Consider the following 17500-nt stretch of genomic DNA (forward strand, 5'->3'; position numbering starts at 1 on the left):
AAATAATTGTTATAATTCTTAAATTTCTTTACAATCAATGGCTTTGTTAACTTATCTTTATTGTTCATTTGGGAACATTTTAAAATAAAGGCAACAGTTTTTAAATTGATTTAAACAAACTTTGGGTTATTTAATTTGCTTCTAAAAATGTTTGGAAAGCACAAAAGACAAGACAAAAGGACAAAGTTAATAACATTATTTTAGCCCTTTGACATCCAAACTGGCCAGAGTAAACCGGCCAGACGATTTTACTTGTCAATGGGGAACCCCTGGGAGGCAATGGGTTAAGCAATTGTCTGATTATACACCTTTTTAATAAGTCTAATTTTTATATGCCGTTTTCCGCTAATGACGTGAAACTCATGCTTTTGAAATTTATTCAGAAATGTGCAAAGGCTTCAAACAAGAAAAGAAATCGGAAAAGTTTTAGGCCTTTGTACATTTCTAAATAAAATTTGAAAGCAAGTGTTCGACGTCATTAGCGGAAAACGGCATATATTACACTTATTAAAAGGGTGTATAGACACCTGAAAAATTCTGATTAGATACATTTAACTTCAATCGGATTCGAACCCATGACCTCTGCGATGCTGGACAGGTGCCATGCTCTACCAACTAAGTAGCTTTATAGCTCAGTTGATAGTCTGAGCATAATGAGCCAGCATCACAGAGGTCATTGGTTCAAATCCTGTTGAAAACATCTAAATTTTTCAGGTGTTTATATAAGAGACAATAAATCATTATTTATTGCTTAAATTGTCCACACATTAAAGTGCACGGATCACTTCTCTCTTTCATCTATGACTCACTCTTCAAGTATATACAAGTCATGTAGTTAAAATTTTTATTTTGTTCAAAAACAAGACAGAGAGAATAACAATAAATTTAAATTATTTTACTCACTTTGTCCCCATCAGCAAAGTAGGCCTAAAAAAGAAAACGAAACAAGTCAAGGGGATATAAAATAATACACCAAAAAAAAAAAAAAAATGAAAAAAAAAGAGAGATATAAATAAATAAACCTAAAAAGATTGGAGACAAAAATTGCTGTGTTTTTGTTACTAGAAATTATAACAAAATACACAATAGAGGCAACAACTTCTTCATGACTGCTGTAACAAAACTGCATAATCTCTCTCAATAGCACCTTGAGCTCAAAGAGCAGATGCACATAATATTAAGATATAGTGTTAAAGGTACGAGGAAATCACTCTTACGGCAAAGGCATCTGTTCCTTCCCCATCGTTAACAATCTCTATATCATCCTGGACTGGGTCCACTGTCACCTCCTCGACATTTTCAGGCTGCAAATTTCAACGCAACAACAGACAACTGTGAAAAAATTTATATTAACTTCAACAGGTTGCAAAAATGCACATTTTTGTGGCTAGCCTGACAGATATATGACGTGTACCTCTGCCAAGGGACTCATCCAAGACCTTTTCATGTTGCCAATTCACCAAACCTCCTGACTGAATTAAGTGGAGTTAAGGTATTCAGATGATAGTTGTAATGATTCTGGTCTTAAGTGTCTCATTATTTAATTATAATTTATTTCGCACTCCCTAGTGGTGCCAGTGAATTGATAGGCAGGTTACTGTTGAATAATAATGTTATTACTGTATAGCATTTCTCGAGATTTTTCCAGCAAGAGCAAATGCTGCCACTGATTGAAAGACTAGGTTCTGGAGAGCCTGCTTTCAACCACATTAAATAAAGAGCTTTTTGAAAAGCTACACTGGGGCATTAGGCCAGTGCTGTTGAAAGTTTTGACTGTGGTGAGGAGGGAGGGGACCATTGTTATGGCTGTGAAGGTTTTACAAGGAAAGGAAATAAGCTAAGGTTGATGGTGTGATTGGGAAAGGTATAAAGACTGGGAAGAGAGGAAAGAACAAGTTTAAGTGGATGTATGGGGAGAGGAAGGTCTTGTGGTAGCGTTTTGTAACGAGTGGTGGGAAGAAGATGGGAGGGTACAGTGTATATCAAGAAGGTGAAGGCTTTGTGCCAGGAAAAGAAAGGTCTAAACATAATCATCCAGAAGTTACTGTACAGTTAGTACTAGATGTGGTGGATCAAGTGGCTCTGGAGTGGATGTCTGCTGATTTCTCAGTGCCTTGGGATAAGAATGTGGTGACTACAGAGGATGAGAAAATTGCCAACTACTCTGCTCCTCTGGCAAAGGAAATCAGGACAAAGACTGTGCCGTTGGTGGTTGGTTGTTTGGGTGTGGTGTCTGGTCAGTTTGAGGTTTTTTGAAAGATTTTGGGATTCCGGATGTGTTGGGAGGAATGCAATTAAAGTTGCTAGAAATCTAAGACCATGATTAATGATACTATTATGTTGAGAAAAAAACCCCTAATTAGTTTTTAAAATGGGAGAGGAAAGGAAGAAGATTTTGGTAACAATTCACAAATTCATTGCCAGCAGAACTTTAAAGTAAGAAAAGCTTCTTTTATCCAATCAGGCATGCAGAGTATCAGCACTAAAATCTCAACTAGTTGTTAAATCATGTAATAAACAATGAACTAAGAAAACACAAAAAAATTCACCTTTTCTTCGGTTTCAAATTCAACTCCAAATATTGGACTTGCAGTATAAACCTGCCAACAGACAAAAAATTAAAGGAACAATAAAACCAATCCATTTTGGCCATCATTTGGTTACACAAAGTACATTGGACAGTGAAGAGAGTGACTTCTCTGCTGACGGTTCTTGGTTTCGACAATTCAAATCAAAGAACATACAAAAAAGCAGAAGACCACAAATACAGCGGTCATAAAGAAAGTCACCTTTTGCAAACTTTGAATTTCTTTTGCTGCTTCTTGTAATTTTTCTACTGGATCAATGCGAAATCCAAGAACATAACCGCCACTCTAATAACGAAGAAAAAGAGATATTATTAAGTATTGTGCAATTATTGCTAAAGGTTTTCAAACGATACTCTATGTTTGGTCTCACTAAAAGGCAGTCAACCTGACGATAGCACCCTACAAGGCAAATTTAGACAACACACTAGTTCCAATATAAGAGCTCATCACGAGTGATCTTTGCCTAAATTCAAAAAGAATATTATTTTGATTACATTTACTACCTACATGTAATGTTGTTAGTCATTTATTACTTTTATGCCTGGGGGATGTATTTCCTATTTATGGGCTAAATTATGGGGATGTGCCGCTGGATGGGGTTGCATTTTCACAACTGGATTGACTATAATGGGGTTGCATTTTCAACAGAGTTACTCGTCTGGGATCGTAAATTGTCGAGATTTTGGGGGTAAGAAAATTCTGGCTAGTGGGATTTTAAAATGGAAAGATTCGCAGTAAAAAAAGTCGTTAAAGTAGCACTGTAGATTTAATATTTACGAGTCGCATTACATTTCGTTTTGAATTACGTTATTAAAAGGCTATATGTAAGGTTTATGCATAAACAGAAAGTGACTAAGTTGGGGTCGCTAAAATTATATTTACCCAAAAGTGACTATGATAATTTGGCCATAAAATAGACAATAAAGGTGAAAGGCTTTTGAGAGGCCAGCGGCACACCCCCTGGACTTTTATGGTGTATATTATGTAATGTCACAGATCAGTCCACTTGTAAACAGTGGCCTTAGCCTGAATTATACCACCTGTTGAAATATTGCTTATAAATAATGTAAAAATCTACCTGATGTGATGTTTCTAAAACCAGTGCAAGCCCAAACTTTGAATCCCTTATCTTGACAGATTTCTATGCAAGCAAACAATAAACAAACAGACAAAAATGTTGCCAACATACAAAACAATAAGTAAAAGTCAACTGCATTCTTGAAGTCTGTTGGCATTTAATTTGCATCCCAATTATGCACTGATGAGCTGACCAAAAAAGAAAATGATTGACAATTTTCATCCCTAGCCACTTATTTTCACAGGGATAAAAATTATCATTAAGCCTGCTAAAATACTCAGCTGCTAACGTCAGCCCTGGATGTACTATCCTTGAGAAAAAGAGCAATTTCATAATTAATTTTTTTCCCGTCAGAAAATGACCTAAAGAAAGGCCAACAATTACGCTAACCATTTTCCCTGCCCCACCCAACAGAGAGTTGTTTACTAGGAAGAAGCAAAAATTGAATTTGGGTGTGGGGGTGGGGAGGAAGGCCTGAAGGCCCAGAAGAAAATTTCTTCATAAATGATCAATGCAAGGAGATCAAAAATGTCTTACAATCCTTTCAGTCTTGAGAATGAGACCTGCAGATTTTGCTGTAATGCCACATGACTTTAGTGGACTGTATCAACTTATCAGGAAAAAGACCTCGCTCATCTTTATTTCCCCTGAGATTTTAGAGTAGCTTGATGTAGCTAGTATCTCAGAGCATTTACCCTCCCAAACATGATACCTTGGAGGAGTCAGACCACAACACCAGGAGCTCAATGCCCTTTTCTTTGCGATTTAGAGTGTGGGTTCTTTTATGTCTCACAGAGTTAATTGAACATTGAAGGATTGTGAGATGGGGCCTACGATTAGCTGTCCTTATCCGAGAAGAATAGAGAGTCTAACCATTTGCAAACGTCATTAAAAAGGCAGCACTTTCTCTTCAGTTATTTAAAGACCCTGAGTGATGGTTTGGCCGGTGTTTGAACTCAGCCCGGTGCTCAACAAACTGAGCCACAGTGCATATTATACATTGGCCATATAGAATTCATGCACATCTTACCATCTGAAGATATGGTATGCTGACATTGAATGTATCATTCATATTTGCATGCCACACTAAGCGTACATTTGTGATGTAAAATGTCCCAAGGTTACCCTGAAATACCACAAACAAAAATATCTCATTAAAATTAAAAGTGAAGTTTATGTTAATTTTGTGTCAGTGTTGGATCACTGGGGAGACACGTCGCTTACCTTGGTCTAGATATAAAGCGACCTGTCTCCCTAGGAGTCCTTGTAGTTCAATGGGTAGGGCATCTGATCAGTGTAGGGAGGTCATAGGCCGTTGTAATCCTGCCTAGGTATTCCTTGCATTTTCCAGTTGTCATTTCACCCGTTGAAGCCAAGTATCTTTTGCATTGTAGTTGCACAAATTACAGCATTTACACAAAAAAGTCATTGTCAATGTGCGTGTAAACTCAAATATTTGTTGTAGTGAAGGAAACATATTGTACCATTTTCACTACCAAGATGTTAGACTGCGAAGCAGGCGTATTTTGTGTGCTTTCAAAGTCAGGCGGCCCATTTCAAATGTTGCCTCTTGAACAAGCGTCCATCTGCTCTGCAGGCTCTAAGATGTGATCAGTTTCATGGTTTGGAATGATGGGCACTATGAACAACTCAGACTCTCGCCACCATAGCAGGCCTTTTGAGGTGGTTTTAGAATTTTTTCCAAGGCAAGTTTATCGTGTTGCAAAATTGCATCATTCAATGAAAACAAGGCAAAAATCCATGTTCCAGATGGGATTTGAAAGTTTATCTTTGCCCAGTTGTTTAAATGAAAATGCTGGTTTTCTTTTCAACAATCAATCTTAAAAAATACCAAACAGTCTGTAATGCAGGTCCACAGACTTCTATTCTACATCTCCAATGAGCAACTCTGTGATATATCAATGTGGATAACAACTTGGCAAGCCTGTTTTGCCTTTAATACAAGCCATGTACCTGGTCACTTGAGAGGTTCCAAACACCATTGATCTACAGAAAAGCAATGAATGAAAATCTGGGTTTAATTATTAATTGTTTTGTAGTTTGGATTAATTTTGTACGTTGAAAATGTACATGTATACCACCAGTGTGACCTGGGCTTCAGTCTTGAAGCTGATAATGATCAAGAGAGGTCCCAAGGTGAAACTGGTTTTTGAACATTCTCTTAGGGTATATCTTCTGGACACTCTTGGTTTATCTCCCTCCAGAAGTGACATAATTTCAAGATTTTTCTAAAAACTCTCATTTGGAAAGTGTGCACAATAGATTTTGAACACAGAAAAAGCCTCTACATGTACAACTTTAAAATACATTATTAAACAAGCTTAATGCAATGACTGTGTACAACTTGCATGTACACCAAGCTGTATGCCTCATGTTTACTATGTATTAGAATTGCTTTCCAATAATTCTCAGAAATAATGTGAAAGAAATTGTACCACTGTCACAAATGTCACAAATTACTTTAAATTATGCATAAACAAGCAAACAAATATAAAACTTAATAGCCAACATTTCAGTGTCATCGTGACACCATTCTCAAGGCACAGTAAAAAAAATTAATGCAGAGGTGTTCTCTACAATTAGCATACGAACAACTGCTTACAAATTTTTCAAGTGAATACCTTCAGTTGGTGCCAATCGAGTCCGTTTGCACGTTGAAAGGATCAACAGCTCTCTGGCTGTCAAGGCTGCTTTACGCACTCTGAATTTCAGCTCAGCCTCGCTTGTATTTTACCTTTCATTGTAATGTACAAGGCCTGAAGCGCCAAATTTTTTTTGCAACTGAAATACTTGAGCTGGCGATCAAATCTGAAAACTTAGGGGCCCCTACATTTTTTCCTGAAAGTCAAGTACTGGGGGGTGCTGTGATCTAAGATGTAGGGAGAGGATTTGGTTAGTACCTTATCATAAACTTGTTCTAGTGGCAATAGACGCAGCTGTTTGTTGAGGATGAGTGCTCCACGAAGTTTGAGATCACGATAAAGCTTGGATGATTCATATGCCCTGAAATTTATGTAAAGCACACTTGATCATTCTCACACACCACTTTAATTTACATTCCTTTCTATTTATGTTAATTGGACCAACCGCCCTCATTTAAAAAGATATCTTTTGAAATTTGCTCATCATAGTGAGGCTAGAAAGGCTTTTTAGAATATTAATTTTATTTGGCCGCCATTATGAAAGACGTTAATGGAAAGCTACAAGCAAAGGCAAAAAACTGACAAAATTACACGGCTGCTTCAAAATAAATTAACAGACGTGGTTCTAGTTATTGAAGGTAAAAATATTATAGAGAATGGCCTGAAGGAAAATGAAAATTACTTTGAGTTAGCGGGAGGTTAAGGTTATCAAGGGTTCAAGTTACCGAGGGTAAAAATTGCAGTTAGCACAAGGTTCGAGTAAGCGAGGGTACTGTTACATTACTGTACTGTTAAGCAAGGATAAATTCACATAACAGACTAACAGTCAAAACCCACCTGAACACCGAAATAACTGTTGTGAAGAGTCTGGGACTACCAGAAACCTAAAAGTACAAAGAAACAAGGTTCATAAGATTCCTCCCCCAGCAATATATGTTTAACTTAGCAAAAGTGAGATGTCACACCCACCTATAAAACAAGGCCATCATCATCATCATCATCATCATTATTATTATTATTATGGCTAAACATAATCTAGGCAAGGTTAAAACCAAGCCAGTACAACTGTTTTATAGTCTGAGATTAATTTGGGGGGACCCCTGGGAGGTTTGCAGGGGCAACATGCCATGATTGTGCTTTGACTTGAGTTGCTTTTTCGCTTCCTTGCTCTTTTTGGTCTCTGGAAAACCTGGCTATTATTTTCCTCGAGAAGGAAAGTGCTACTTTTGTGTTCATTTGCTCATAGTTAATTTTTTCCCGTGAAACGACCAACTAGCAGCAGTTTGAGCACTTATTTTGTCATGACTACCGATCCAGAAAACTCAAACTTGGATCTTTCTCTCATCAGTCCAGAGCTTGCCATGACAAGTCCTCTTCAGCAGGCTTAGCTAATATTGTGCTTGACCCCTGCTTTATCTCTGGGATTCTTAACTGCTTCCACACCGCTTCCACGGTCAACACAATTTGCCCACTTCATCCTTGCTGGCCGCGAGATTAGACACTTAAAATAAAGTTCCTTTGCTTTTTCCAGCGTTTTTTACCAGGCCCCAGTTTGCCAGTGGCCTTTTCCAATGCACAGCTACTGTTACAGCTTGTCCTGACATGAAAAGGCCTATTTTAAATCTGCTTCCCTTTCTTGTTAATATGTTTGCCTTGCCAACAAAGTTCTCGCTCAGTTTTCCCGCAAGCTCATCCACACCAAGTACTTCACCTTTTCTTTCCCTTGAATCATCATCTGTGTCCTGCTTGTCAGCCCTTCAGCAGCCATTCATTGATGGGCCCAGATTCTTCCTGCTTACATTCAAAAGAGTTTCTCAGATTGTTGCTGTAAGGTTTATTGATCTTGCTGAATTTCTCTTGGTCAACTTGAGGGAAAGTGAGTCGTAGCCTCAACTTCTTTTCAATACATCCGAAGCACAAAATCAAAGAGATTATTGCCAGGTCAGAGGCCTTTTCCATCTTTTCTTTAATACTTGTAACAAATTTTCCTTCGAGATGACAACATTAAACTCTTTATAAACTTTTGACCTTGCACATGTTCTGCCAATTCCAAGGCAACGCCTGGCTGGCTTGTGGTAAAGTATTTCCCGAACATGCAGCTGTCTCTTGACCCACTGCTTGGTCCAGCATTAATGTTCAGTTGTTTAAGGACGGTGCCTACTAATTCAAAGGTATTTTTGCCCCGGTTTATGATTATGCAGCAAATGTAGATTTTAACAAGTGTTACTGAAATCCAAAAAGAAAATTGGGGTAACCATGCATTTTTCAAAGATAATTGATGAATAATAATTATTTGTAAAAAGCTTTAAAATATAAAGCATTATATGGCATTCTTTCTCAAATTGAAGCTACATGATTACATACTTTATTGAAAAGTCAATAGTAGGCAGCCAAGGGCTTACTTATCTCTCAAAAAGGCATGGTTACCCCCAATTTTCTTTTTGGATATTTATCATATATACCAAGAGTACTTACTAAGATCTACTTTCTCCGGATAGTTTTAAACTGCGCAAAAACATCACTGTATTGGTAAGCATCACCAATAAGAAACCCAAGCATCTTGAGATGTGCAGAATGTATGCGCAATAACAATAGTAGGCACCATCCTTAACCAAATCATGCCAACGGCTAGCGTTCAACGTTCCTTCACAGGGTTTTCATGTGGACTTCAACCCTGTGCATTTGGTGGGGGGTCGCAATGAACAAGCTTGGTCTTAACCCTTTCACTCCCAATAGTGCCACTCATAGATTTTACTCTGTCTAACGCCAGACGAGTTTACTCGTCAATAGGGAACCTCACGGGACTGAAAGGGTTGACAACAGCTAGATTCACACAAAAACTATGACCCCATTAACCCTTTCACTCCCAATAGTGCCACTCATAGATTTTACTCTCACTGTCTAACGCCAGACGAGTTTACTCGTCAATAGGGAACCCCACGGGGCTGAAAGGGTTGACAACAGCTAGATTCACGCAAAAACTATGTCCCCATTAACCCTTTCACTCCCAATAGTGCCACTTATAGATTTTACTCTGTCTAACGCCAGACGAGTTTACTCGTCAATGGGGAACCCCACGGGGCTGAAAGGGTTAAGTCTGCATGTCGCAACATTGCCCTTCACCCCTGTGACCGGTCACTTTTAGGCATGAAATGACAATAATTATTGGGGTGTTGTCTGGATCTGGCCTTCCTGTTCAGTCTGAGGTCTGCTTTATGAATCCTCGTTTCTGTGGCATATCTTGTTGGATGGATTCTTGCGCAAGGCTACCAGATGTCCGGCCTTTTGCATTTCCTTGTTGGTTGCATCGCAGCCGGCCCTTCTGGCTCTCCCCGGTGTGGATGGCATTTGTCTATTGCTTCTTCAATGTGTGGGACTCTTGACTTACCTCTTCAAACCCGGCCTACAAAGAGGGTGGGTCCTATCACTTGCACGGATACCTTGGACATAGAACTTGATTCTGTCAACCAATTTGCTGACTGACAAAATGAATTCTCTCCTTAATCTTATCCATCATTAGTCTTTGTATTGGTGGTGTACAAAAAGGCAACTGCAGTCCCTTATTGGCCACTTGCGTCATGCTGCTGAGGTGGATTGGCCTGGTTGTGCCTTTGTTCGCCACATGGTCAGTTTGCTCTGGCATGTCCTTGTCTTTCTAGTGCAGGGAACTCTTTCCCATAGGGGTTCCTCCTGTTGTGGATGGGTTGTTTTTTCCGGATGTGGTGGTGTATTTTTTTCACTCTTGTACCTCTATGAGCCCTAATGTTTTGAATTTTGTCTGCTCACTTCTGGTGGCAACTGCTGGGCATAATTTTATTATTTTTCACTTCTCAGTGCCTTGCTGGTTCTAGCAGCAGGGTCCCTGATGCCCTGTCTTGTTTTAATATTATTGGTGGGCCTTTCATCAACTGGCCTTGTATGCAGCCAACCATGGGAAAGCTTAACTTGCTGGGCCTGGAGAGGGAATGCCTTTCCCTGGTGACTCGGAGGTTGGCCTGCCGCACACAGCACTTGCAGGTCTGCTTGGCAATGTATTGTTATTTTAGTACTCGGGCTAGATGGCTCCACCCCCAGTGGTTCTCCGTGTCCTTCTGGTGGGTGGACCATTTGCCTATTTGCTATCTCTCCTACTCACTTTGTTCATCTCCCATCAGGATTTGTTTGTCTGCTGTTGTTACATGCTGCCTGCAGTTACAGCGTGTCCTTTGTGAGGTGGAACATGTGACCGGAAAGGAAAATATAATTGCCCTTGTTTATATTAACGATTTCTTGCAAAGAAACAACCGATAATTCACGTCTTTCTGTTGCCCTATTTTTCGGAATGACTCAAGCGACCAAGATGGCCGGCCGCGCTGTTGTTCATACATATGACTACTGTTTTATAGTTGTCAGTTTCAATTGCCATAACTCAACCTTGATTAAAACTACATGCTTTGAAATCTTCCATCGTTGCCTCGTTCGATTACTGTTTCTTCATCACTGTTTCTGTATTCTTTGACCGAAGAGTGAATTCACCCTCCTTATTTCCTTGAACAACATCGAACGAAACATGACTCACAATATATTATCGTACACATAGCTACCATAGAAGCAAACTCTTGAACATTGCTTCTTCTTACAATGACAAGCCATGGTGAAAACTTGCCCAGTACAATGACCAAGCAGAGGAAAGTTCCTCAAAAAAAACATTTTTGTAGAATCATACATTATTTTCTGCGTTAAATTCCATCACAGCATTTTTTCCCGTAATCACTATGGTGGCAGATACAAAAAAAATTAGTGGCCGTGTGTAACTTTCTGTTACACAAAAAGTGGTGCATTTTTTGTTTAATAGACAAAAAGACCCTCCTTTTGCGTAATAAGCAAGTTTGACCGTCAAACTTGTTTATTACACAAATAATAACAAACAAAGAAATCAGAGTCTGGAAACTACCTGACAGTCCAGAAACAATCTGAACCCTGTTTAATATGTTTGCATTTATGCAAGGTTGGAGTCAATCTAACTTGTTTAAATCATAACAAGAGTAACTCCAGTCTCACTTTTATTCAAAGGGCAAAAATGGCCCATTATTACTTTAATGGTATTTCTTTGAATGTTTCAAAGTTTCCCCAGTTCTCAAATTCTCTGCTCAAAAAATTAATAAAATTGATGAAGTAAACAAGCAGCTCATCATGTTACTTCACTCACTAGATTGGTAAAAATGAACTCAAATCTTGTGTTGTTGCAACGTGTTAGCAGATACAATGCTTCTGTTTGGCCCCTGAGTTTCTAGAATAAAAATATATAATGCAAGTTAGATTAATTAAAATTGTCAAAAATATTAAATTAAGTGGAAAGGAAAAACAGGATGGATGAAAGGAACAAAAGAGAGAAAATGAAGGAAAATTTAATATTTGAACAGACAATTGAACCTTCTGCTTGAGACAAAGTGGAGCAAACAATGCTAGCTGAACCCCTCTATTACTGCTATGAATTAATTAATAAAATTCCGAAAAACCTCCTGGTTAGATTTGGAAGGGTAGAGGAATCATAAAATTAATATTGTGAACTTTAGCGCAAATCCCAGCAAGAATACCTACTGAATTTGCTGATCTTGTGGACACATTGACGACACAAGTGAATCCTACAGCTGCAATAAAACAAAAACAATTTTTGTTGTTATTAAAATAATTGTAATTGCAGATGCTGATCGATACTGATCTGAGAAATCTGATCTCTTGTAAATATGGGATACTTTCCAAAATCCTGTTCCTTATCAACTACTGTCCTTTATTTCAATTACAGAACAATTTGGCCATTTGGTACTCCTTGGAGCGACACTTGCATGTACTTGATTTGACTCTCAAGACTGTCTCCTCTCTGTCTATGATTTTAGTCATCAATTGGGATGGTGGGGGGGGGGGGAGTTTTGCCTTAAATAATAGTATTTAAAATAAAGAGAGAGGAAGAAAGAAAGAAACTGTCTCCCCTTATATCTTTCCTTTCAGTCCTAGGGGACAGAGTTATCAAGCATGCAGCTCCCTAAGATCAGGCCAAAAGCAGCCACTGTACAGTCCATGTATGATCCAGGAACACAGCACTACAGCTACATGTAGATGTACACCTGTAAACAGCTGGGAGGCAACCATACACTAGATGTCCTATATCTATTGCCTATGTTTAACCCTTTGATGTCTAAACCTGTCAGACCAAGCATTTTACTCTGTCTAACGCCAGACAATTTTACTCGTCAATGGGGATCCCCCAGGAGTCAACTTCAAATGACAAGCAAAAGGATGATTGACATGCAAAAAGCAAGGAACTGTATCAAATGAATGTGACTTACCATAAGGGCAGAAAATGAGCTTTGCATATATATGTGTTAACAACAAGAAGTTCAAATTTAAATTACTCTGGTCAAGAACAAAAGAAAGTGAACTTCATCGCAAGCTTCGGGGAACATACATGCACAATGTAAAAACTCTAATAGTTACCTTTTTTTGACAGATGTCATTCAATCATTATGGAGGACTAGCAGTCAGAGAGTCCAATTAGATGCAACCAAGCTAATTCACACTACCTTGTGTGACTGGAAGGTCTTCAGTCCCTTCTATTATTTATTTTATTTTGAGTAAGAAATTGCAGCATACAGTAACTGCCACTTACACAAATTAACTCGAGGCATACTTTGTGAATGCCATATCAGCCGAAGATTGGTGACAAGAAGTCTTCCTGGCAAAAAAATACAAGAGACAGGACACTTGATATCATCATCATCATTAACATTAATATATTAATGTACTGTAAACTTCAAAACTACACGAGTTGAAGGTCATCGTAGTTAGGCAGCAACATAAGCAATGCTCTACCAACATAATGGTAGAGAAATGCACCGGCATAGCAGAAATCCCATTGGAGCGACCTGAATTTTTCAGGTGTCTATAATAAGAAACAATTGTTTAAATTGTTCAAAGGTTTAAATTGAGGATCACACGCGAGGATCTTTCGTAGAAGTCAATATTATGGAAATTGCATGGAAAAACACACCGTAAAGTTGGGCAGGCCACGTTGTAGAACAGGTCCAAGCAGAAGGTGTGTACCATGTGAGAGGTGTAATACAGATATGAATCTTCCTTGAGTACTACATGTATTAGCACCCAAAATGTCAAGTTTATGAGATTGTTCCCCCAAAACTGGTAATTTGACTAAACTGAAATCATTTGGAAAATTTGAAAAACAAGTAACTTATGAGAAGTGGTTGCAAAATATTGTTTGAATACACCTTTAAAATTACATGCTTAGGGGCTCAGCCCTATGGAATGCAGTGACCAATATTTGCAGTACCTTGACAAAAAACATTCCGTATAGTGACCTCAGACTAAAGCCCAAATCCCTAGTTAATTTTAATGAATTTAGTTTTAAGATAACGTCTGTATCCACTTGTAATTTTAGAAAAGCTGACTTTGTATATATTTAAATTTATGTTTATATTCATATCTGTCAACACCGCTAATTTTAAGTTCAATGTTCTTTTTGTATATATTCCTAGTTAGTTAGTGATTAGTTATTGTAAACGACCCCACAAGCTCATGTAGCTTTAATACTCAACGTTTTAAAATAAAGGCCATCTATCTATCTATCTATCTATCTATCTATCTATCTATCTATCTATCTATCTATCTATCTATCTATCTATGTAATACAGGTTGTGACTTAATAGAGTACTCTTCTGGCCAAAGAAATCTTCAAAAGCATGTTACAGTAAGGGTATGAGAATGATCTGGCTACACTTGCAACCAGCTTATTGCACCTGCACTTTATCATACCTCTATCCCCGTTATTTCCTTTGGTGTCTTCAACTGAATCAAGTTTGTCGATCAAAACCTGAAACAAACGAGAACAACATCTAATCAACCCTACCATAGAGCTCACTTAAAGCATAAAACACTAAATCATTTAAGCTCTGAAGTTTCAATCCTGTGCCTCCTAGGAATGACACTAGATTTTAGTCGATCTAATGCTGGTCACTGGGGACCACTTCCAACCTTGTTCCTAGCGTCTCTTTCCTCAACAACAAAGGAGGCAGAGAAGAGAGATGCTGTGAATGAGGTTGGGCCAGTTCAGGGCTGAGAAAGTCATTAAACCAATTAAACCATAATAAATTACTAATGTTGCTGACAAAATAACAAAAATCTCCCAAATTATGAGAAAAAAGTGAGTGTTCAAATCAAGGGTTCAGAGGAGAAAGTGTTGCCTGAGCAAATCTAACTTCAAATTTTCAATCTTTTCCAAAAAGGATAATCAACAAACCATACATACACCTGTAGGTCCCTTGTACCTAGTCACTCTCTGGGCATAAACATAAGAGCCCACACAACTATCCACAATAATTAGGGTGATTGGAAATCCTGGTGTTTTAGGCTGATGAACAAACACTTTACCCCAAAATATGTGGCCATAGTGGTAGTGATGCCTTAAACAGACTTTTGATGACTACAAGGTCACATATAAGCTAAGCAGAGATCCACACAATTAAATGCACAACAAAATTTTATTGATTTAGCATTAGGGTGCCCCCTAGCTCTACCCAACTTAAACATCACTTGCTTCCAAAGACACAAACATTGATCACTGGTGCAAAAAGACAATTTGCCCTTCACACGGCGGCAATATTGTCCCAGGAGACCAAAAGAGCTTTGTTTTACCACGCCAAGCCTCGCAGTGGAAACCATGGGGGTGAGGCTTGGCGTGGTAAAACAAAGCTTTCTTGGTCTCCTGGGACAAAATGCCCGCCGTGTGACAAGGGCGAATTCAGGGACCGCGGAGCAGGGGTAGGTGGAGGGCTCCAGCCAATTATTTTTTCAAAACTACTGTATTTCTTGAAAAAAAGAGGAAATGTTTCTAAAAAGAGGAATTTGGAGAAAATGGGAAAAAAATGGAGACACAAATGAGATGACCGGACCTCCCTGGAGAAGCTTGTGCCTTCAGCGCTCATTGGCTCATGCTTCTCTTCGCATTAGCTCCACAGCCCCGCATTTTCTTTCACCTGATTCACAGTTTCATAAAATTTAGCGGTAGTCACTAATCATTAACAAGAAAGAGTGAATTTGATTTTCCAACCGCAATAGTCCAGTGAGCTACTCTATATTTAAAATATAAATATTAAAGGTCATGTTGCAATTTGAGAGACTTCACACCAACTTGAGATAATAGCGATATTTCTCATTACGTCACCCATTGTTATTAATATGCCAACCAGAAGCTAATTGGCTGCTAAAACAATAACTTCTTTTGTTCCGTGGCAACCTCGTTCCCAGGCTCTCCCTTCTCTGCCTCCATTGACGATAAAGGAGGCAGAGAAGAGAGACCCTGGGAACGAATGTCTGTAAACAGGAAATATCGCTATAATGTGCATAGATCAAACAATCTTCGGATATCTTCGGCAATGTTTGAAAGTAGTCGGAACATGTTCAGTAACTCAGGGAACTAAGTGGGTTTATTGGATTCCAAGGTGGTTAGCTTGGTATTCATAGGCCATTTTAAATCCACTGTTTCAAATAGCTATTATGGGATTCTAAGGGGGCAATTAGTATGCATTTGCGCCCTTAGAATCCCATAATAGCTATTTGAAACAATGGATTTCAAAATGACCGCTGTATCCGTAAAATCGCCTATGTATATATGCATACTGTCGGAAACAGCAAATGAAAATAATCTTCGGAGAAAACCTCTCTTAATGCCCGCTTTACACAAAGGGTCTAATTGTTATCACTAAATAAACAGAAAAGGACAAGAACCGAGGGACTTGCCTCGCCTGGTCTCAGCTGCATTTGCCTAGGTAACGAGAAAACAAACTTCAAGTTAGTGTTAATTAATTCAAATTAGAATCGAAACAAATCTACAGAGATTAAACGCAGATTCTTGCACTCACTGTAACGTTATATCGAATCGGACATCTCGGTCTTCCCATAAGTTGCAATCAGTCATCGTGATTTCTCATTATACCATGAAATCATTTGACAAAATCAACCCTCCTGTCAACAAACCAACATGGACGTCAGCAGGTTGGGGGTTGGGGCGGGTTGTGCACCACATACATATAAACGTTGTGTAAGAGGATACAAAATGTCTTGCCAAGGGGGCTGAACCGTTGGGTACGACTACCATTCACTGTCAGTTCTCGTAGATGGAGGCTGCTCAGCAACTGAGAGCGTGGTTTTGGAACGCTGACTTTTGGCTTCCTGAAAATTCCACATGGCAGGGGCTGGAACAGGCGAAAGAATTGACCTGGGCGAAAGGGGGAGAGCTGTATTTATCGCTACCTCTTGCGATTGTCCTGATTATTTTACGACTTTTCTTCGAAAGGTTAGTGATGTGTTAGGACGATGCGCTTGCAAGTCAGTCAGACAGCTGGCCTTTGATCAGAAATCATCCTTAAGAGACTTTTTTTTATGTAGAAGCATGAACTAACTGTTTATGTTTCACAGATCCACGTACGATTTACAAGTTGAATCTTGCGATGAGCTTGACCAAATTTCTGTTTGAACTTGTTTCTAAGGTCATTTTAATTTGTTCGGGATCTGTAGTTTATAAGTCTGCATGGGAGATAAACCGTATAACGAGAACCAGTGGCTGTAGGAATGGAGTCACTGACTCTGTCAAATGTAGCTTTTTCTTTTTAGTTTTCATCGCATTAGAATCTATTTGCTTTCACTCTAACCCGTTTTAGTTGCTATAGTTAGATCTACAGGCACATTTTTTTGTCGCTGTGTTGTTTAATAGCTGATCAAACATCGATCAAATGGTCAAATTTTAAAGATCAATTTCAGACATCTCGCACACTTTTTAAAATTGCCCGTCGCTTAGACTAGTTTGAAATTTGTATAAAACACAAAATCGTCTTTTGAAAGTGCGAGGATTTCTTCTAAGTTTCCAGTAAGCATAAAAAATCGTCAAGCAGTGGGCCAGGGCAGTTGGCGTGGCTGCAATATTTGTCAATCAAATTTGCATGATTTCATGTTGTCCAATGCCCCCACAATAAAGATTTTTTCCCTAACACCTGCTACGTTTTGTACCTTCTGTGTATTTCTCATATTTCTTCTGGGGATGAAAGGAGGCTTCACTGGAATGACTTTGCATAAATATTAGTACACTTTGTTGTGTTGATTAATGTCAATCAGTTTATTTATCA

The 17500-nt window shown here is 38.7% G+C and overlaps 2 protein-coding genes across 2 annotated transcripts in view; one reads left to right on the forward strand and one right to left on the reverse strand.

Annotated features, from left to right (window-relative positions):
- Positions 1–16378, reverse strand: part of LOC138029791 (Bardet-Biedl syndrome 5 protein homolog) — a 19238-nt gene extending 2860 nt beyond the window's left edge. Inside the window, exons 1-15 of the mRNA XM_068877647.1 lie at positions 16241–16378; positions 16119–16143; positions 14136–14193; positions 12976–13041; positions 11910–11959; positions 11518–11598; positions 7167–7213; positions 6588–6690; positions 5641–5673; positions 4697–4792; positions 3667–3729; positions 2790–2873; positions 2550–2600; positions 1218–1304; positions 904–927 (exon numbers count right to left, since the gene is read on the reverse strand). Of these exons, the coding sequence (XP_068733748.1) occupies positions 904–927; positions 1218–1304; positions 2550–2600; positions 2790–2873; positions 3667–3729; positions 4697–4792; positions 5641–5673; positions 6588–6690; positions 7167–7213; positions 11518–11598; positions 11910–11959; positions 12976–13041; positions 14136–14193; positions 16119–16143; positions 16241–16296 (924 nt within the window). The 5' untranslated portion in view covers positions 16297–16378. The remainder of the gene's footprint in view (positions 1–903; positions 928–1217; positions 1305–2549; positions 2601–2789; positions 2874–3666; positions 3730–4696; positions 4793–5640; positions 5674–6587; positions 6691–7166; positions 7214–11517; positions 11599–11909; positions 11960–12975; positions 13042–14135; positions 14194–16118; positions 16144–16240) is intronic.
- A 78-nt stretch (positions 16379–16456) lies between these two features.
- Positions 16457–17500, forward strand: part of LOC138030137 (ceramide synthase 6-like) — a 19105-nt gene continuing 18061 nt past the window's right edge. The window contains exon 1 of the mRNA XM_068878047.1: positions 16457–16674. Coding sequence (XP_068734148.1) covers positions 16496–16674 — 179 coding nt within the window. The 5' untranslated portion in view covers positions 16457–16495. The remainder of the gene's footprint in view (positions 16675–17500) is intronic.

Source organism: Montipora capricornis, chromosome 1 (assembly GCF_036669925.1).
Source record: "Montipora capricornis isolate CH-2021 chromosome 1, ASM3666992v2, whole genome shotgun sequence".
Lineage (NCBI taxonomy): Eukaryota > Metazoa > Cnidaria > Anthozoa > Scleractinia > Acroporidae > Montipora > Montipora capricornis.